Below are 21,810 nucleotides of genomic sequence, written 5' to 3'. Positions count from 1 at the left end.
GGTAGTCAAGGACAATAACCTGGGTGAAGTATCAAAGACAAATGAAACACTGGCATAAGGACTCCAATAACCCTAATTTAATGAGGTAGACTATTCTGTCCTGTTTCAGTAATAACTTGCCTAAACCAGAATAGAAATATTACTTGCAATAACTAGTCTTTAAACAGCATATATCAGTTTAGTAACTGTACAGATATTACTACCACAGCATAGTTTGTAAGTTCCTGGGGAAAAAGGATTACATGATTTATAAAGAAAATAATGAAATTAGATACAGTGCAGTTTTTAAGATGAAAAAGTAAAATATTTGTTTTGAAAAGACACTTCTGATCCTGCAGAGCTAATCTATAACCTGGCATACACATTCCAGAGGTAATTTTGTTTTATTTTCACATTTATTGTTCTTTAAATATTGTCAAGTGTATTAAGTGAGGGAGGAATTATTTGATTAAAAAACAGAAATAATTTAATGGTTTTGTTTCAAGCCTCCTGTATTGGTTAGCATCCAGCAAAAATGTCTTAGGAGCAACTCAGGCCACAGGGCAAATCTTTTCACTCTCATGCTTCCTCCTGATGGGGCAGGCACAGACCTTGCAGCAAACAAACATCACAGAACATTAAGACATTATACAACAAGAACAAGAAGAGTATTATGATGAGCCATCTTCTTCTCATGCCTGCCTTATTTATAGAGATTGGTAACATGCACAGCTTATACAAAGCTTCCAAGAGGCCAAAGCAGCCACAGAAAATAGTTCCCAATCTGATCTGTGTTAAACTGTCTATAGTTTTGATAAAGGGACATGAAATAACACAGAAAGTGTCTAGATTCAAGCAGCAGGGAGGAAGGTATCATAGAATCATAGAATCATAGAATGCTTAAGGTTGGAAGGGATCTCACAGGTCATTTGTCCAACCCCCCTGCTCACGCAGGGTCACCTAGAGCACGGGGCAGAGGGCTGCATCCAAGTGGGTTTTAAAGATCTCCAAAGAAGGAGACTCCAAAACCTCTCTGGGCAACCTGTTCCAGGGCTCTGTCACCCTCACTGTCAAAAACTGTTTTCTCAAGTTCCTGCGGAACTTTTGGTGCCTCAGCTTGTGGCCGTTTCCTCTAGTCCTATCGCTGGCCACCACTGAAAAGAGGCCAGCCCCTTCCTCCTCACTGCTTCCCTTGAGTTATTTATACACACTGATCTGTTCCCCCCTCAGCCTTCTCTTCTCCAGATATGGCTTATGAGGGTTTGTACAGAATTATTAAATTTTCCAATGATAAACATGATCTGTTACCTATAAAGCAAATGGTTGCTATTTTCAACCAATTGCAATGACAAGAGAAAGTGAGAAGAGCTCAACAATGTTCTGGCAATATGGGAGAAAGCATTTGCCAAGAAGAGAACTGTACAATGTTCTGTGACTTAACTGTTTTGAGAAAGAAAAATAATTAAGACTACTGTGCCCAAGCCAATCCACCTATATGCCAGAAACTTAAACAACCCAAAGAGAAGCAATTACAGTGCTTGAAAGCATAACTATAAATTTAAATCTGAATTTATTTAACTAACAAAATATGAGGAATACACATGCTCTTTACTGACATACACAGACTTGATATCCTGTTTCTCTGAATAACATGCAACCCATACAAATACCTGTAATGTACTATATGTACTCCCATTTACTACCATTTACTATTTACTATAGCCACAGCTGGACATGGTAATTTTTAACTCAGACCTCAAGAATTCCATTGGGTTTGCTCCTTCCTACTGCACTGAGAATCTCATGACAGACATAGTTTTATAATCTTGGGGGAAGGCATTCAACTCCAAGTCAGATCAACAGCTTCACACTAGCACATTACAGTTATTTCTTTTTGAAAGTAGGATGCTAAGTTTTCTTAAAAATATTAATCTTTCCATACTCATGCACTAACCTGAAAAATTAGTACAATGGTAGTGAACGAAGAGAGCTCTTTCTTTAAAAGAAGAATTAGACATGTTTTAGAAAAAGAAAGTTTATATTTTTGGATATAAATACCAAGAATTTCCCATCTTCCATCATTTACATCGGAGTAAAACCAGTCTTATTTCATTATAATTAAGAAATTACTCAAGATATGTGTTGCTGTGGAGAAAGAGGATGCATAGAATCATAGAACTGCTAAGGCTGGAAGCGACCTCTAGAAATCATCTAGTCCAACCTTCCTGCATATGCAGAGTCACCTAGCACATGTGGCATAGGATTGTGTTCAAGCGAGTTTGGAAGATTTCCAGAGAAAGAGATTCCATAGCCTCTCTTAGCAACCTGTTGCAGTGATCTGTCACCCTCACTGTCAAGAAATTTTTCCTTAAGTTTCCTGTGGAACTTTTGATGCTACAGTCTGTGGCCATTTCCTCTATTCCTATCGGCGGCCACCACTGAGAAGTGGCTGCCCCATCCTCCTTGCTCCCTTCCTCCCTTGGGGTATTTGTAGACACTGAGTGAAGACTTTAGTTTTTTCCCTCCCTATCTTGCTAGCTCACATATAATTCACATATATCCAGAAAACGCAAGGATTTGCATTTTTTTGCATTTGGTGGAATGCCTAATAAGGAGTACCAGGAAAAGAGTACACCCTCCGCATCTTTACTTCCTCCCTAGGCACATTCTAAATTACAGAACTGTCCCTCTCATAAACACCTAGGGACAAGAACAATTCCTATCCAAAGCAAGAGGAAAATGACTTTGATAATGAATGCAGCTTGCTCCTGTCAGAAGCAGCAGGCACACATTGTGTTCTGTGTGTTGTTACGAACCACAGCAAGACTTTGTGTCTTTCACTTTGAATGATATTTTAAATGCCTGTTTATTGGACATCTACCAAGCACTGATTCCTCTTGAGTGAGAGTCTCCAAAGAAGAATAGGGCCATAAACATATGATTCTGAGACACACAAATCATCCATATCTTCTTCAGAAGCTGAACAGAAGCTGCAGATTTTCTGAACTTTCCTATAGCAAGCAAACAACCGGAAACAGTTTAAAAGGGAAAAGAAAGGGAAAAAAAAAAAAAAAAGAATGTAGAAAGTGTAGTCCCTCTCACAGCAGAGTTACAAGAAGAAGTATAGAAAGAGTGCAGTCAAACTGTTTACTGAATTCTCTTTGCTTCATCCATATAATATTTGAACCAGACGTCTGCAATGCTCGTCTTTCTGTCTGGTTGCCAAACCAACATCAAAAAGAATAACTGTTAATTAAACTCAATGAAAGCACATTGGTCACAGTACTTCACATGCTTCCAAGTTGTCCAATTTATAAATAGACTAGTGGAGAAAGACAGATTAGAAAAAGAAACTTTAGATTTTTAACTCTACAAAAACAAGTTTATGCTAACTGGAATATGAATAAAGTGCTATGATACATGACAGATTCTGGAAAGAACTCTCGGGTGTTTCAGGAAGAAAGTTTGAAAGTCAGGGAAAAGATACTGTGGACACTGAGTCACCTAACTGGGAAGGCTGTTCAAAATTCTTCAAAACTCTTCAGTTATTTAATTCTCATATCCCATTCTAGACCAGCTGTTGTTTCTTATTTGCTGCATTACATTCTGCCCCCTCCATGAGTCAATATTTTCCATGCAAAACCACACTGCTTTAGAATTATTTATTTGGGAAGCACATGGCCCGACAAGTCACACATACCACTTCTTCAAAATAATCCTATTCTCACATATTGTGGATAAAATTCTAGTGTGTCTACTCCTAGGAGAAAGGACAAACACTTCTCACAAAGGATAATTTCATTCTAGAACCTTTTTGTTATCAGAGATGGTTTAAAATCTTTCTTCATTTCTGCCTACAAAATTATTCTTGAGGAATTCTTGTTCTTGAAGAAGAAGTTCTTCTTCCCTGCCTACAAAAATCAAGTGCTAAGGAGACCAGATCCCAAATTAAAAAAAAAAGAGGAACAAAAACTCCACAGACCACTTTCATCACTTAGGCAAGCTAGTTCTTAATGTAGGCCTTTGAAGAGCTGTGACGGATCAGTTGAGCAAATGGCAACTTGTGTTACAGAATCAGGAACACAATATTCTCATTGTGCTTTACTATCAGAAACACATATATAGTAAGTATATTTTTGTGTATATGTATGTGTATATACACACATATGTATATATATAAAACTCATACATTTTATATATATATAATATATATAAAAATATTGTTAAACTGGAGGTAGTAGAATGACTGCCCTGGTCACGATGCAGGACTTTTCACTTCTTTTCACTTCTCTTTCTTAAACTTCACAAGGTTCTGTTCTGTCCATTTTTCCACCCCACTGAAATTCTACTGAGTACAGCCTCCTAGTGTACTATCCCCCCAGTTTTGGCATCAAATTCGTTGAGGGTGCACTCTGTCCCTTCCTTTAGGTAACTGAATAGGTTGAACACCAACAGACCCTGGAGGACACCAGTAGTCCAGTTGTATTTTCTGCCACAGATCATAAACCTTTGAGCCCAGCAGTTCAGGAAGTTTTCAGTCCACCTCATTTGTTAGGGGAGTGTCAAAAGTCCTACCTATTTAGGTAAAGGTATATGTCATGGATTTGAGTTTATCCCATTTGTTTAACTGTTCCCTAACTTGTTGTTCCTCCTCCAGGTCTTCCTTGTTTCAGACTTTTAGGTCTCAGGGACCTGAGATTTTTGAAGGCCTGTTTTGCCTGTAAAAATCAAAGCAAAGAAGGTATTCAGAACCTCTGCTTTTTCTATATATTTTGTCATGAGGGTCGCCGCACCATTTATCAGAGAGCCCATAATTTCATTAGCCTTCATTTTGCTATATTTTTAGAAGTCTTTTCATTGCGCTACATGCTTCTCACTAGATTCAGCTTGTTTCTATGCCTCTATCATCTATGTCCAGATTCTTCTGGATTTATTCTCTTTTTTTTCCACTTGGAAAACTTCTCAGGGCAAAATTCAAAGATTTATTACAACCACCTGGCTGGAATTATTGCTCAATAGCAACACTGAGGCTGCTGTACATCCTAAGATGTGCCTGACAGTACATATACATGTATTTCAGTCCAGACAGACCCAGGCAGAAACAACCCTCCTTGGAACAATAGTTAAGAGACTAAGTAACTTTCATTTAAGTGAGAAAGAGAGAAAGAGAGAAAGAGAGAGAGAGAGAGAGAGAGAGAGAGAGAGAGAGAGAGAGAGAGAGAGAGAGAGAGAGAGAGAGAGAAAGAGAGAGAGAGAGAGAGAGAGAGAGAGAGAGAGAAAGAAAGAAAGAAAGAAAGAAAGAAAGAAAGAAAGAAAGAAAGAAAGAAAGAAAGAAAGAAAGAAAGAAAGAAAGAAAGAAAGAAAGAAAGANAAAGAAAGAAAGAAAGAAAGAAAGAAAGAAAGAAAGAAAGAAAGAAAGAGAAAATAGAGGAAAAAAAAAAAAAAACAATAGAACCTCAGCTAAATTACAATGCAGTGGAGTCTGAGTCAGGAAAAAATTCTTTCAGAAAGGCCAACTGGTTTTGCAGACAGAAAATGCAGAATGGAACCTGTATCTATGGGAAAAGTGCAGAGCCAGAATCAGAGCTATCTAGTAGAGAGAGAATATCAGGGTTGACAGAATAAATAAATAAATAACAAATAAAAGATAAAATAGTGAAAGAATCCTAAACCAAATCCCAAATGCTGAAAGTCACCTCTAATATTTACCGCTGTGCCTATGTCAGCAAATTCCCCTCATTCACTCATTCACTTTTGGAAGTACCAGACTGGAAAAACATTCAGAATCTGAAAGTAGAACTGAACAGGATGCCACAGAAGTCATATAATAAAGCCCCTTTAGTTAAGGTTCTTGCTTGAAATCTTAAAAAAAAAAAAAAGGTTTACAGTATGATTTAAAGTAGAAAGAAGATCAATATTTAATGCTTTACAGTATCAAAATATCAAAATATCAATACTTAGCCTCGAAAGAAATAAGACCAAGAAAAAAAAACACTTAGCTTCAGAGATTCCTAAGCCTCACTGCACCCATGGCAGACATGCCTGAAGGTATCAGAATATAACAGAGGCAATAAGGCATATTGCTTTATTGCCTATATATAAGGCAATACTTGTCTTACTCACTTCTGAGAACTCACTCAGAAGACAACACATGAACACTCAGTATATCTCTTGATACTTTAGCATTCAGCAAAAACTACTAGCTATCCATATCTAGCAAATCCAAAATCCACAACATGCAGCTTGGCAATATATCTGATAGTATGCATCAGTAAACATCTATACGGAAGAGAGCAGAGTTTCACTGCAGAAATATATTCAGCCCACTAAGTGAAGCTCTGTGTATGGAATAACAAAGTAATTCACTTCTGCACATAAAATTTTCTCTCATAATCAACTCTACAAATAATCGGTAATCTATTTAATTATGTTATCAGCATTTTCTGCAGCCTAGCATAGACATTCTCCAGTCTTTTTCTATTTTTTTTTGTTTGTTTGCTTTGGTGTTTTTTTTTAATACAGATTCTTATTTTCTTTTCCAGCTTTTCTTTCCTCTTGAAATTGACAGATTGTTTGAAGCCTTTACTATGAACAAGTATGATGTCACTTTCCTAATGTTCGGTGTTCTTAAAAGATGATCTGTACCACTTTCTACTATAACCAGATTATCAGAGTTACACAGAAGTTCAGGTACAGACCTCTTTCATAATTAACCCTTTTAATTTAATTACTATTTTGATTTTTTCATAATATTGCTTGAAAGCATATTTAGTCTTCAAAGTCATACAAGTAAGCCTCACTTCAATTTCTGAGCTCATTTCATCTATTCACTTTAGATGGCACCATAAACAATACTACTGTCAGAAAGACAGTAGTGGCTACTAAAGAATGGCTTCCTATAAAAGAGAAAAACAGTAAATTCTTTATTAGTTACAGCATTACTGCACGTCTTGAAAATGCAATTCTTAAGCCGTGTCTCTTACGGTTTTGAAATAATACGAGAGTCATGAAACTTTCTTTTTTAATTAAATTTAAAATCAAGACTTTTAAGGCTGTGACATAACAGGACATGGATTGGTCAAACAAACACATGGTTTGCAAATGAGACATATTCAAATGAATGCTGTAAGCATAGTTAAATACATGCAGCAATTTCCAGATTTTTTTTTTTTTTTTTTTTGAGCACTTCAATTGCAACTATTCCATTGAAATACTAATACACAACAGTAATCACCTGGTCAAAAATTGCATTGTTCATTTTTCTGCTATCTGTGCTGATTATGGAACCAGAAACCTTCTTTATGAGATTAAGTGATACACGGTGTACTGTTCTTAATCTCTTTCATTGTCATTTCATTTTTGTTCACTGTTGGAGACAGCGTACTGGGACAAAGTTATGGTCCACCTTAGTGTGACTTTTTTACAGAGAGAGCAAAGTGCCTCCTACAAAAAAAGAAATCTTCATTCTGGGTCATACCTTTAAATCAGATGGCAGGGCAGGGCCTGGTCAGAGTTCCAGCAGTCTTAAAGGAAAGGTATGCAAAACTGCAACTTGCTTTAGTGACATCTGATACTCCATATGGTCAGAGCAGCTGCTACACAAATGCAGTAGTTTTCTATCTTAACCCTCTTTCCCCCCAATGCACAACTATACACATCTTTGGATGCCCACAAATATTCTTGGAAAGAACACAAAGGACTTTTTTTGCTTAGAGATATGGTGACCCAACACTGTTTTCTCCTTCTCCATGGCAAAAGCACAGGCTTTCAATTCCCATCAAAATACACTGAAGACTTCAAAAACACTCCAAAAATAGTTATTAAACGGGGGGGGGGGAAGGAGAAGGGAAGGAGCTATCACTCAAGACCACCAGGAAATACAAATTAATCTGAACTTTAAACATCATATAGGCACTAAGCTTCTTAGCCAAATAGAGTTGTACACGCAGGTATAGAACATAGCTCTAGCTACCTACAAAATTGCACAATCCAATAAGTTTTCACTAGGAAGATAGACAGACTTCAAAGCCTTGGATTTTCTAAGTCCTGATGTAGATGCTCAAGTCCCTTTTTGGGTCTAGTTTTTGACATTCCTGCCAAAGGAATGAGGATACTTAATGGTAATATGAATCTTATTGCTCAGACCAATGTTCTACAGCTTAAAATAATGTTTATCAGAAAGCAGGGACCTGGTTTTCTTCATCTTTGCAATACAAGCCTATTGGTTTAAAATTCCCTTTCTCATATAAGCACCAATAAATAAGACTAACTTCTTGCCAAAACAGACAGAGAGAGAACCACTTCCTCTAGGACTGTTAAAGACGATAAGTTCTATGTAAATAGGCCTGCACCCAACAGAATAATTCATTACAAGATCTTCATTGATTTGTTCGACATGTGTAGAAAGACTTCGCTTTGCAAAAGGATGAAGGCTGAGCACTGCAGCAAAAAGTACTGGAGTGGTGGGGGTACTCCCTGCTATTGCATTCGAGAAGCTCTGTCCTAATACTTTAATTCATCTAATACATAGTCCTTAACAGAGACATGACATTATACATGCATTTACTTATGCAAGTTGGGCATGAGTAAACTGGCATCACAAGTGGCAAAAAGATCATAAAGACCCTAGAAAGATGGAAAAAATGCCCATGATGTCAGAGAAAAGTGTACTTTTCTCAACAGCCAAACTTCTGCTCCAGGGTCCCACATCCTCCCACCTGTCTCCTTTGAGGAAGGACTCTTCTGTTAAAGGTGGCACAAAGGACACCATCAAGCCTGAATGGACATTGACATAGCACCTCCCTATTTTGTACCTAATTCTTAAAAAAATATGAATTGCTAAGCTGCTTTAGGTGAACATACCCCGTGGTGGGAATGAATCTTCACTCCAGAGCTTCTTGGAACCACTAAAAAGAGCTTGGACTCAAAGTGCAAGAGAGACATAAAGAAAAGATGTGCTCATATTATTTGGGCACATTCTTAGCAAAGATTTGGAAGGAAGCTAAATGAGATATTGCCAGAGTTACTAATAGGACTTACTGACATTTTTCTACTTATTGTTATATATGTCCAATCATTGCACATTCCCAAGCTTAAGGCTGTGTTCTCTTTTTTCCCTAATAAAGAATTCTTTGCAAATAGTCTCAGTATCTTTGAGAACAACGGAGATGTGTCTGCTAGAGATGCTCAGGGAATAATTTCATCATATTCCTAGATTTCTGCATGGGAATAAAGTCATGTAGTTATATACCACAGTAAAGTTTATTTTATTGTCATTGTCCAGTAGCAAAAGGATAGGCTCTCCCGGACCCTTTGCATCAAGGTATCCTCAGAAGAATTAAGAGTAATTCACCAGACTAGGGTGGAAAGAGTGGCACCAAACACATGCTAAAAACTTCTTGGGGCTGAAGCCCCAAACTGGCACACAGTGAAGAGAAAATAAAATGAAAGAATCAGTCGGTAAACCCGGAACATGCTTATTCTCCATTTGAAAGGCATTATCTCAAATGAGTGAAATTATCAGAAAAACTAATTAAAGTACCGTACAAGTCTTTCACTAATTTGAGAATAAATAACAGATTTGATATTTGGTTAGGTTAGTTCCCTGTAATAAAAAGCAAACACAACATCCAGAGTCTAGCCAATCAAACAGGGGAATGTCATAGGTCTGCCATTACTTTCAAAGCATACAGCTCCAGGTTGCTGTGGTTTGAGAAAGCACACTGAAAAGAAGAAACAAAGAGGGAAAGATGACTCTTTTCTTTGATTTTAGTTCAAAATGAACATACTGGAATGAAGTACCAGAATTCATTACACACGGGTTTGAAAAATTTTCCATACAAAATAAAACATTGTTAAAAATAGGAAGGAGTATTTTAGATATATATATATATTAGACAGACAGTTTGAGTACCAGAAACTCCCAAGTTTTGATCTACATGCTGTATATCATAAATAATATTTTGGCTAACAAACTTTTTCACTTACTACTGCAAAAAGAGTTATGGTATTCATAATCTTAATATTTACAATCTCTCTGTTTCCCATCATTAAGCTTAACAGTAAGAGAGGTATGTACAGATACTTGGAGCTTTGAATGTAATCATGCCACAGATAATGTAGGCTGTTAGATATTAAGAAATTTGATGAATCCATAGGAAACAGAATGGAAACATGTGAAAATATGAAAAATATGTCATCTTAGAAGAAGGTGCTGAGTTGCAACTTTCAGAAGCACCAATATTAAAGAAGATACCATCAAAAATGAAGAAGAAGAAGAAGGAGGAGGAGGAGGAGGAGGAGGAGGAGGAGGAGGAGGAGGAGGAGAGGAGAAGGAAAAGGAGAAGGAGAAACAGCAGCAGCAGCAGCAGCAGCAGCAGCAGCAGCAGCAGAAGAAGAAGAAGAAGAAGAAGAAGAAGAAGAAGTTAGATATCCTTGACAAACTTAGGAATATTTAAAGGATAATTTTAAATTCATACCAAGCTCACCTCTAAAATTCTAACACGATGCTCCTCTCTTGGAAGAACCTCAGTTCATGCACAAGTTCCCATACATAGGTGCTTTCGGATGCCCATTAAGAAGATAACTTGCCAACTTCCAAGGAGTTAACTAACTTTCGAAAGCAAACCATCCCTTCTTGTATCTTGTGTGCAACCCTAGCATGGTCAGTCTGTCATTCAGAGCTTCTGCATGGTATACTATATTCATATAATTACATAATTCTTTATAAATTCTATTGCACTCCATTTAATATATATTTTATTTACTTCCTATAGGTGAAGAGCCAAAAAACAAGAGGCAGTGGCTGCAAGCAGCAGCAACAGAAATTGGGACTGGATAGAAGGAAAAAATTCTTCCCCCTGGGAGTGGTGCAGCACCAGAGCAGCTGTCCATCTTCATCTCCTGAGATTTTCAAAACTTGACTCAACAAGGCCCTGACCAACCCAATCCAGCTTTCAAGTCAGCCCTGCTTTGAGCAGCAGTTAGATAGAGATACCTCCAAAGAACCATTCCAAGATATTTATTCTATAATCACATAGTTAATATTTTGATTACTGTAAATTAAAATTATTTTTAAAAATTCATAAGGCTACATTACAGAAACTCCTTTTCATCAAAAATCAAAGTTTAAATTAGGACCAGAAAAGGAAAAAATTCAGAAGACTACATTTAGACTACATTCACATTGACTGTTTTGTCATATAAGTCAATGCAATTGAAAGGAAAAAGTTGCCTTTGTCAAGACTTCCTGCAAAAAAAAAAGATATACATAACATCTATTCAGCCCTCATTTGATGAAAGTCTTCCCAATCACCATTGCATTTCCTAATATGCGATACATAGAGGCCTTTCCCTGCATCCCAAAGAGCTACATAAAGACAGAGCGGAAGACTTTTGCTGATTAAGATGCAGAAGTGAATGGAAGTGTCAGTCAATATTCTAGGGGCCTGCTTTTTGTGTCTGCTTTTTTTAAGAACATGAAATATTCTACATTAAATCTGTCCCACTATGTGGGACATGCATGTCTTTGCAGAAAGAATTAGAGAATCAGGTCTGTGTGTATTCACAGAGCAATGATCTCATTGCGATTACAGAGATATGCTAGGATAGCTCACATGACTGGAATGTTGTCTAGGATGGGTATATATGTATTTTAAGTACATTAGGCTAGAAAAGGGGAGGTAGTGGAGTTTTTCTTTATGTGAGAGCAACTGGAATGTATTGTTGTCTGCCTAGAAGTGGATGGAGAGCAATTGAAGAGTTTACAGGCAAGGACTTATGGGAGAGTTTATAGAAGAGATTGTTGTGGGTGTTTATTGAGACAAGCAGATAAGGAAAGAGTTGATGAGGCCTTCTACAGACAGAAGGAAGTAGCCTCACAATCACAGGTGCTGGATTTCATGGGGAACTTCAACCACCCTGACAACTGCTCAAGTGACAAAACAGCTAGGCACAAAGAGTCCAGGAGGTTCCTGCAGAACACTGATGATAAAATTTTGGCAGAGGTGGTATAGAAGCCAACTATGAGAGGTGTGCTGCTAGACCTTGTACTAAAAAACAAAGAGAGACTGATTGCAGATGTGAAGGTTAGGAGTAGCCTAAGGCAGAGCTACTGGATACCTTCTTTGATAGCTTTCCATAATGAATGACCGTATAGGAAGATGAAGAGAGAGCAGCGGATGTTATCTAGCTTGACTTTAGCAAGGCATTTGACAATGGCTCTCATAATATCCTCATAGTCAAGCTCAGAAAGTATAGATTAGATGACAGTAACATGGATTGAAAACTGACTAAATGGCAGAGCTCAAAGGGTGGTGATCAGTGATGCAGGGTCTAGTTGGAAGCCTGTAACTAGTGGTGTCCCCCATGGGACAGTTTTAGTTCCAATCCTGTTCAATGCATTTAATTAAGGGACAGAGCACACCCTCAGCAAGTATGCTGATGATTTAAAACTGGGAGGAGTAGCTGAAAGCCCACAGGGCTGTCATGCCTTTCAAAGAGACCTGGGCAGGCTGGAGAGATGGGCAGTGAGGAACCTCATGAAGTTCAAGAAAGGCAGGTTCAGGGTCCTGCTCCATATACCAGTGCAAGCTTCAAGTTGATCTGCTGGAAAGCAGCAGTGGAGAGAAGAATCTAGGAGTCCTGCTGGATAACCAAGAGTTAGCAATATACCCTTGTGTCCAATAAGGCCAATGGTATCCTGGGCTGCATTAAGAAGAGCACGAAGCCCGTTTAGGGCGTTGCCAGCAGGTGGAGGGAGGTGACTCTCCCCTTCTACTCAGTCCTAGTTAGGCCACACCTGCAGTACTGTACCCAGTTCTGGGCTCCCCAGTATAAGAGGGACATATAACTACCGGAGGAAGTCCAGCATAAAGCTAGGACTGATAGTGCAACTGGAGCATCTGTCCTACGAGCAAAGGCCAAGAGAGCTGGGATCCTTTAGCCTAAAGAAGAAAAGAGTGAGAGGAGATCTTATACATATATAAATATGTAAAGGATGGGTGCCAAGAGGATGGGGCCAGACTAGTTTCAGTGGTGCCCTGTGAAAGGACATGAGGCCACAGTCACAAACTGAAACACAACTCAGTGTTTCAAATTCTGCCTGAATTTGAGGAAAAAGATCTTGATCGTGATCATAGAGCACTGGAAGAGTTTGCCTAAAGAAGGTGTGTAGCATCCTTCTCTGGAGATATTCAAAACCTGCCTGGAGGCAATCCTGTGCTCTGGGTGACCTTGCTTGTGCATGGGGATTGGACTAGATGATCTCCATGGTTGGATATACCTTCCAATTTTAATCATTCTGTGAGTATGTGGTATTTCCTGTTGATTATTCAATATTTAGAGTACACAAGATGAATTTGTATTACAGAGATACTGCAGCAATATTTTTGTTTTAATAAAAATTCAACTTTTCAATGAAATATCACACAAACATTAAAATTCAAAAAATATCAGAATCACTGTACAAGCTGCTTGTTCAGATGAATAAAACATTTGTACACAAAAAAAAATCACATCAATTTAAAAACTGCCATATACTTTCATACGAAGCTGAGAACACCAAGCCCTGATTATTTACCAGTCTTTCAATGATCATGACATGAAATATACTCATGGATAATTTGTTCGAGATATTTACGAATAATGCTTTTTTATCTGAAATATGCCATTTTTCCAGCAATAAGCACCATATAAGAATAAAGGCACATTATTAATAGTTCAGTGTATTTTTCCAAAATAAACCATCATTAGAGTAACAGAAAAGCAGTAGGGAATTTTATTTTCCATGCTCTCATTAGTTTTCACCTTTTTAACCAATTAAAAGCATTTTACCAATCCGAATCAGCTAAGAACTGAGTCCACAAGTATTTTATTTACATATTACCTTATGAGGTCAATAGGCTGAAACTTGTAAAATACTCCATATCTTGCCCATTCTCGGTACAGCAACTATATTATTAAAAACAAAACAGAAAATTACCCTGAAACCAGCATTCCCATCTGTTAAACCAACATGTAAGTTCATATGTTCTAAAAGAAGTACTTTTCCATATTTAAATATAAACTTTAAACTGTTTTCTTTTCACAAACAGCTAAATAAAACTTCAGCCAAACAAATAATGCAAGGATCCACGGCACATATGCTATTTCCTTCCATCCTCCCTAACCAATTTACTGGACAGTGAAGTCAAATAGGAAGGCCCAAAAGGAAAAGAAAATGATGTTACAATCTCATAGAGAACTTTGAAAAGACGATATAAAATATTCTATCTATAGTCAAATTCTTCTTTGAAACTCTTAGTTCACATTGCACCTGCAAATGCTTGTCAGTACTGTAGTTTGTCAGGGTGCAGTTGCAAACATTAAGTAAATTATGAGAGTTGAATGAGTAACATTTTAAAATGTACTAAGTTTGGCAAAACCAGTCTGCTTTCCTCCTGAGGAGCCTTAGCCTCTTAAGGCTACTAGATTCAGTAGATTCCACATAAAATACCCTTTTCTTTCATTCTGCTCATGGAACAAGATTGCATAGGACTCTATGGGACTGTAAACTCAGCCACAGATAGAAGGCAGCACAAAAGAAAAATCAAATTCCCCAGGAATACCTAAGGTGGGCAGAATCAAGATATTACAAAACAGAGAGTCAAGGATGAAAAAAAAAAAAATGTATGTCAGGATCTGTGGCATATTATCTCCAATAGCAAATGGAGTGAACTGCATTATTTTTCTCATTCCCTGTTTTGTTGCTCTTAAGTGACAACTTTATTTAACTTAAAAAAAGACTTTGACAGAATCCTTTTCAGAAAGCTGTTAAGAAAACTCGTAGTTATAACAGAAATCATAATGTCTTAAAAGAAAAGGAGTGTTTGAATAGAAATTACTTAATTATTTGGCAAAAAGTTTAATGTGATAGCAATACATTTCATAACTGTGTATCTACTTATTAATGATCTAGAAAAAACATTCAACAATGAAGAATAATACAGCTTTCCAGAAGTTACTGAAGAGCAAAGAAAGCTGAAAGAGAACTTCAGAAAGACTAAACTAAGCTAGAGGACTGTATGCTGTCTTTTATCTTCAAAGTAAGATAAAAGCCACGGTAGCCCCATGTAAATAAGTAAGATTTTCTATGGAAGCATTTAGATCATTTTTATTTCTTTCACAGTTTTATGTTAACTGTGACCCTTCATTGAGACATGTAGACAGTCTAAGAAACACATGCTCTTTAAAAGCATCTTGAAGTATGGAGTGTAGGGAAAAAAACACTGAATTGAAAATAAAATATGTCACACATGTATCACAAATAAATATTTATAAATTTATGGCATGAGTTAAAAAATGGATGTTAGGCATTGTGCATCTATTTGCAAAAAGGTAAGTAGAGGGAGTCCGTCAAGAAAGAATAAAATATGAGAGATGTAGTCAGCTGCTTTAAAATGATGCACTTACTAATTCCCTGTGCAACTGGAGTAACGATGAAATTGTGTCTTGATAGAAAGTTTCTGTGTGAAATATTGTGTGGGTCCCAAAGGACAAACTCAGTACACACAGACTACATTCTGCAGAGACGTAATGTAAATTAAGATTTGTTTACTTTTCTTTTCTTTTTAAATACCAAAACAAAAATACTGCTCAACACTTAAAAGCAATAATCTTAAAAATCTGAATAAAGATTTTTTTGCCATGTAATACATGGAATTCATTGGATTAATTTCAGGCTAGATTGCACATTCTTTAAGGCTATTTGTATCTGAATCTCTAGGGGTTATTTTGGGTGTGGGGGATTGAGGTTTGGTCAATAAGTGATGTACTATTGCACAATGGAGTTATATAAGTATAGAAGAGCTGGAAACAATGCCAATAACAAAGTACATATAATTTTTGCAATTAATTATCTATAGTGCATCTGTCAGTTGGTCCTTTTTTGATAAGTAGTAGCATTCCTGCACCATCTTGTGGGCAAATTTATGAAATATTTTATCTATGGAATTTATCTCCCTCTTTGCCTTCCTAGTGTTCATAATAGTGTTCATTCATAGTGTTCTTGCCACAGATGCTATGTGAAAGACCTACATAAATTTAAAGGGAGGAGTTAAAACCTGGACCCTGAAAACTTGTGCCCACATAAGGATTACTGCTTAGAATATGGAAATAGGCTTGCATTTAAGTGATTGGAGTAATGCCAGTGCGCACTACTTAAAGATCTGGCTTAGATTAGGCAGTAGTTCTTAGATTACACTGCTGAAACAACTGGTAATTTAGCAATGAGTTTCAAGGAGTATGGAGTCTCAGCTCAGAGAATATTGCTCTTACAGAGCACAGTTTTGCAAAATTCTTTGTACTTCTGGAAAGAAATGATGAGATTGTGTTCAATTTTCTTTGGGTTCATGAGGCAATGAAGAGGACCGCCCCTGCTGCCATCTTCGTATGCTCATACAAATACTTGTGGTTCCACATTCAAAATGGCTCCTTGCCATTCCCCCATAGCATTATATCAAAATTGTTTCATTTCCATAAACAATCCTGCTAATAAATACATTTACTGATTTACACAAAACAAGAAAGTTTAACGCTATTAACATTGTTGGAACTAGTTAAAAGTTGCTTTGAATATAGCTACAGATATAGCTATAAAATTTAATTTAAAGAGCAGAGAAAAAAAAAAAAAGAGAGAAGACTTTCTAAAATTTCAGACAGTATAGTTTATAGCCTTATACCAAACTATGGAATCAGAGTTTGGTTGTTCTGATCACAAAAACTGTAACACGCAAGTTGAGCATGTGGAGTGGATGATTTCCATTCACATATGTTGCACAATAGTACTAAACCTCAGTTTCAACATGGCAGTTTTACAAGATTAATCTTACCCTGGAATGTGTTTCCTTTCCAGACTTTTATTAATATGAAAGGAATTCTAGGAACAGTTTTGTAATATAATTTATTGTACTTTATCAGCTTCACTTTCAGAACTTTCTGTAAATTTATAACAACACTTTCCAATATGCTTGTAATATTGAAGGGATGGTGGGATACAGCAGTGTATTTCCAAGACTCAAAGGTTGGCAGAGGGGTAGAAGCTTAAAAAAGACAAAGTCAGTGCTTATCCTTATGGCAATTTGCTACCATGCTGTTGTGCTATACTTTCCTTAAAAACTTCTTTTCTAATCACAGAGAGGGAGATTCCTTTCCTCTCATCAACTGCCTTAGAAAAGCGGGGTGTTTCACTGAACGCCTACTTTTAATTCTCACAGGATGTTTATTTTTTATAAGCATTTCCTCCAAGGAAATCCTGAAGAGGATTAATAAGTATTAACCTTTTATATTATGAGCTGGTACATGAGCCTTCATTATTTGGGCTGCCTTACTGGCATAAGTACCCCAATCAGGTTCAGTTCATCAGTCCTTGAGCTTGCACAACAGACAACTGAAATAGAAGACACATATAAACTAAATTGGAGAAAATAAGAAGGGGCAGGGGAAAAAATCTCAAATATGTTCCCCTTTCCTTTAAATCTGATCAGAGCTTTTCAGGAAATTAAACACTGAGACTATTAGATTCAGATAGAAAACAGATGATGTTATGCATAGAAATACTACTGCAGATTCTATGGCTAGGCAGCAGAGACATATGTGAATAATCAGTGGAGTATTTCTGGAAAGAACCTTTTATGTTTCTAATACTTAACACTTCATAACAAAACCTAATAGGCAGGATAAAAAGAAGGCAACTAGTAGGGTGAATATTTTTCCAGATTCTATTGATCTTGCCCCCTTTCCTACATTATCCTTTTTTCTTTTTTTTTTTTTTTTTGACATCGACTAGTGTTCATTTCAGTTTCTTCTCTCTGAAAGTTCTGTGAGTCTTGTGAGTCAGTGAACATTGCTGACTTTCAGAGTCAGCACTATAATCACTTGCCCAGAGAAAACTCTGCAAGTGCAAACAATCTTGCAGCAATTACATGCAGTAATGCAGCAATTACTGCATTAGTAACTACTAATTAGTAATTAGTGTGAACTATGCTGAGTGTTTTGGCAAAGGAAACATTTTTTTTTAATTCTCCATCATGCACTCAGCAATGCATAATACCTACATATTACATAATATATTAAACACTTTGTGTTTTAAAACACTATCTTTTTCTTCAATCTACCCTTCTCTCCCTCTTCCTTTTTCTCTCAACAATTTTCTCTCTTCATTTCCTATCTTATTATTGGTATATCAAGGAAAAAAGTGAATTACCACTAAAGAACAATATGGAATAGAGCTTAATGGATACTATCCAAATGATTTAGCTAATTTCTAGTGAGCATAATCAGTAAAAACAATCATAATGGATTTAGGTTTTTTTTCAACCTGCCAGGAACAGGAAAAAGAAAAAAAAAAGTTTTATTGATTTGACTTATTCAATTATTTTTCTTCTATAACCAAGTGACATAACAGATGAGTAGCAACTAGAATACAACATAATTATACAGTACATTCAGTATTGCATTTTATTACACTCATTTTCTAAAAATCTATTTTCCATTTATTTGTAAAGAAAAAGTTTCTAGTTATAAAATATATTAATATATATAAACGTATATACATTTTTAAAATAAAGTTTATTAAAATTTATTAAATTTCAATTAAATTATAAATTTATTATGAACTTTAAAAATATAAAAATATATTTTAATGTAGCTTTTAAAAATACATCCTGTATTCTCTTTTAGAACAAGAGAAATAGCTAAATATTAAAAAGCTTTTTTCTATACACAGGAGGTAAATCTGAAGCATCTCAAGATATAAATATCAAATTAAATTCAGTGAATTACTGATACGCTTCATAAAAAGTTTTGAAACAAAATTTGATATGCTGAAGTACATAAAGTAGCAATGAAGTAGCATAACAAATATGTAAAAGCATTTTCTCAGTGGAGCTAATACTTTCTGATAGCATTTAGTACATCATTGCACATTTTTTGTGAATTTTGCAATGTACTTTACCTTTCTGTCATTCATTTCATCATTTTGGTCTTCATATTCACCCTAGAAAATGAAAATGATGTAATTATAAATATAAATATAGATAAACTGATGAAATATTTCTCAGTTGCTCCCACTTTATGGATTTGAATTTTAGGTTACTATTTAAAATGTATTAATGTATGATTTTTTCATAACAGAATCACAATCTAACATGTTCAAATACATTTTCTTTTCCAAAGGTAATGAAACTGAATGTATACACACTATTGAGTAATATTATCAGAGAACTAGATTTTTAATAGGATATACATACATCATGAAGTGGGTACGCTGCATCATAAACATTGTTTGCTATTAATGTGCTAATACCTAAAGAAGAAAAAAAATGGCCAGCAATTAAGCACCACTCAACAGAAAATATTATTACAGATTTCACTTGATTTCTTTACAGTAGTAACTAAGCTATATTACCAAAGATATTCAAGATGATAGCAGGTGACTATCAACACAGAAAGGAACGTTTACTGGACTGGGAAAATGTTTTCACATAAAGGTTTAATATTGCATCATTCTACCTCTCTATCATTGTCTATCTATCACTGATAAGTCATGTGACTGAGGAAGAAAACATCTGTGATGTCCTTCCTGCAGCTCAACAATAACCTCAGAACTATAAGATTGCACTGAACTACACAAGCAATTGAAAAGGGATTTTCACAAAATTCTGTGATGGATGATCATCATTACTTTGGCTAATGATGAAAACTAATTTTCACTGAATTAAATTCTGGGTTTTCTATGCTCCCTCAAATCAATAATATAAGGTCATTCTTCAAGGCTTAAAACTTCTTTGCTCGTAGAATTCAATTGATCCCTTTGTGCTCTCCAACCCATGGTTCTATTGGAAAGCTATATGCACAAGAACTGCTAAGTCTTAAACTCCTAAAGACAGCCCTTCTGGTTCTCCTGGGAAAGTGTCACCTCTGAGGGTTGGCTTTTACGTCAGTTTCTGTCCCTGCTGCACTTTAGGCTTGTTTTCTCTGCCTCACATTCCTTTTTCTCTAGAAGCCTCTGTTCTAGAAACTCCTGTGCAAGCTGTGGCTGGCATATAAGCCACAGCTCCTGGGCAAAGCAAGTTCTTCCAGTACATCAGGAAAGCTGTCTTGATGAAGATGAGAAAACCAGTAAAAGAGGCAGCATTTCTTTTACTGCCCAGAGTCTTTTAACAAATCAAAACATAGAAAAACACAGAATGAAGAGTAAACAAATGTCAGCTGAACAATATATTTTAGAAAGTGAGGCTGACATATACTTCTTGGTTTATTAGATAATTTTATATATATTTTTTCCTAATCCAATCTTATCTTTTAAAATACTGAGGTGAAAAGTAGAGGAGAAAAAAGAACATTATTGAGAATATGTTCACTCTAACTCAAGGCAAATATTTTGAATGGCAAATGATAGAGTAACCCTTTTTTCCATATAACTGGGAAAAAAAATCATAAAATTTATATTTTATTTACCTAAACTAAAATTTTTCCACTTTAGATCCTCAACCAAGAAAATCTCCCATCTGCAACTTTACCACACAAAATTACTCCAAGAACCTGCAGGTGACTACTTCTACAGCTCACTTGCAAAGAATAAATACATTATATGAGGATACAGTGGTTTGCAAAGAGGAGGTGAAGCTAACTGAGGACTTTCAGAAAACATGCCAGAAAGCAGCACTACAAGCTCTTCAACTCAAGGGAGATACAGGTGGTGGTATCATGGTGGAAGAAGGAAAACAACAGAGAAATATATGCAAAACTATATCTGTACTGAGCAACAAAACCTAAATAAAAAAACACTTTTACCAAAACTCAATAGAGGAAATTGACCTTAGACCTTGGATTCCACAGATTAGTCTTTTCAGAGGAGTCATATTTAACTCACAGATTTCACTATGCAGCTCATGATCATCATTTTTAAAGCTGCAGTGATAAAAATAACCTGAAAATATGTAATATAGAGAAATGACAGGTAAAATCTGCTCCTGGATGAAATAATGCAGTATATATTCAGATGGAGTTGACATCTGAATTTTCAAAAGCAGATTTTATAATCACTTGTGAAATGCAACTAATGAGCCAGGTCCTAGACCTAAAAAAATGAAGAGCAAGCGCTGCATAAATAATAGATAAGAAAGTTTGGTTTTATTTCTCAGAAAATCCATTTATTTCCATATCTATTTTAGTGGAAAAGTACCTGAATATTTTCAGGTTCTATTAGATAAATAAATGTTCAGTACAGTAACGAATTTTTTTTTTTTCCAAACCAACAGACATAATCATCTGTCCTCGCTCTTACCCATGCTGTTTCTGGACTTGGTAGGTGTACGTTTTAAAATTTCACGTACCTATGGAAAAGAGGAACAGTGACATAATGCTCAAATTGTATTTAGCATTCTATTCCTCACAATGTAGACAATAAAATAAAGCTTAAAAGTAAGAGGACTCTGTAGAGTACACTTACATTTAAATTTAAATCTTACATTTCATTGACATCTAGATATATGATTTGGGGCCACTCTAGCTAAGAATTTTAAGTGTTAAATTAAATTATTAAAGAATTAAAGAATGCCAGAATGCCACTGAAGTTAATAGTGCCATGACAGTTCATGCTTTTTCATTATCTGGCCTTAACATCTCTAGGATAAGTCCTGCCATGCCAAATCTGTGTAAAACTTGGTTTAAGTTTTACATAAAGTGTAAGAAGCAGAAGGACTTCATATAGAAGGGAAAGAAAATGGCAAATTAATCTAACTGAATATTTAGTCATGGAGGAACCTTAAACAGAACATTTAACATTCACAC

General features: G+C 35.9%; 1 protein-coding gene across 1 annotated transcript in view; it reads right to left on the bottom strand.

The window, feature by feature from the left end:
• The window catches only part of ANO2 (anoctamin 2), a 152,549-nt gene that overhangs the window by 97,114 nt on the left and 33,625 nt on the right, over window positions 1-21,810 (bottom strand). Inside the window, exons 7-10 of the mRNA XM_026033246.1 lie at window positions 21,305-21,353; window positions 19,266-19,321; window positions 18,971-19,012; window positions 13,865-13,929 (exon numbers count right to left, since the gene is read on the bottom strand). Coding sequence (XP_025889031.1) covers window positions 13,865-13,929; window positions 18,971-19,012; window positions 19,266-19,321; window positions 21,305-21,353 — 212 coding nt within the window. The remainder of the gene's footprint in view (window positions 1-13,864; window positions 13,930-18,970; window positions 19,013-19,265; window positions 19,322-21,304; window positions 21,354-21,810) is intronic.

The sequence above is a fragment of the Nothoprocta perdicaria genome, unplaced genomic scaffold (assembly GCF_003342845.1).
Source record: "Nothoprocta perdicaria isolate Ctin4 unplaced genomic scaffold, notPer1 scaffold_126, whole genome shotgun sequence".
Classification (NCBI taxonomy): Eukaryota; Metazoa; Chordata; class Aves; order Tinamiformes; family Tinamidae; genus Nothoprocta; species Nothoprocta perdicaria.
Note: the sequence above shows the minus strand (reverse complement) of the source record. Positions and strands in the feature narration are given on the sequence as shown.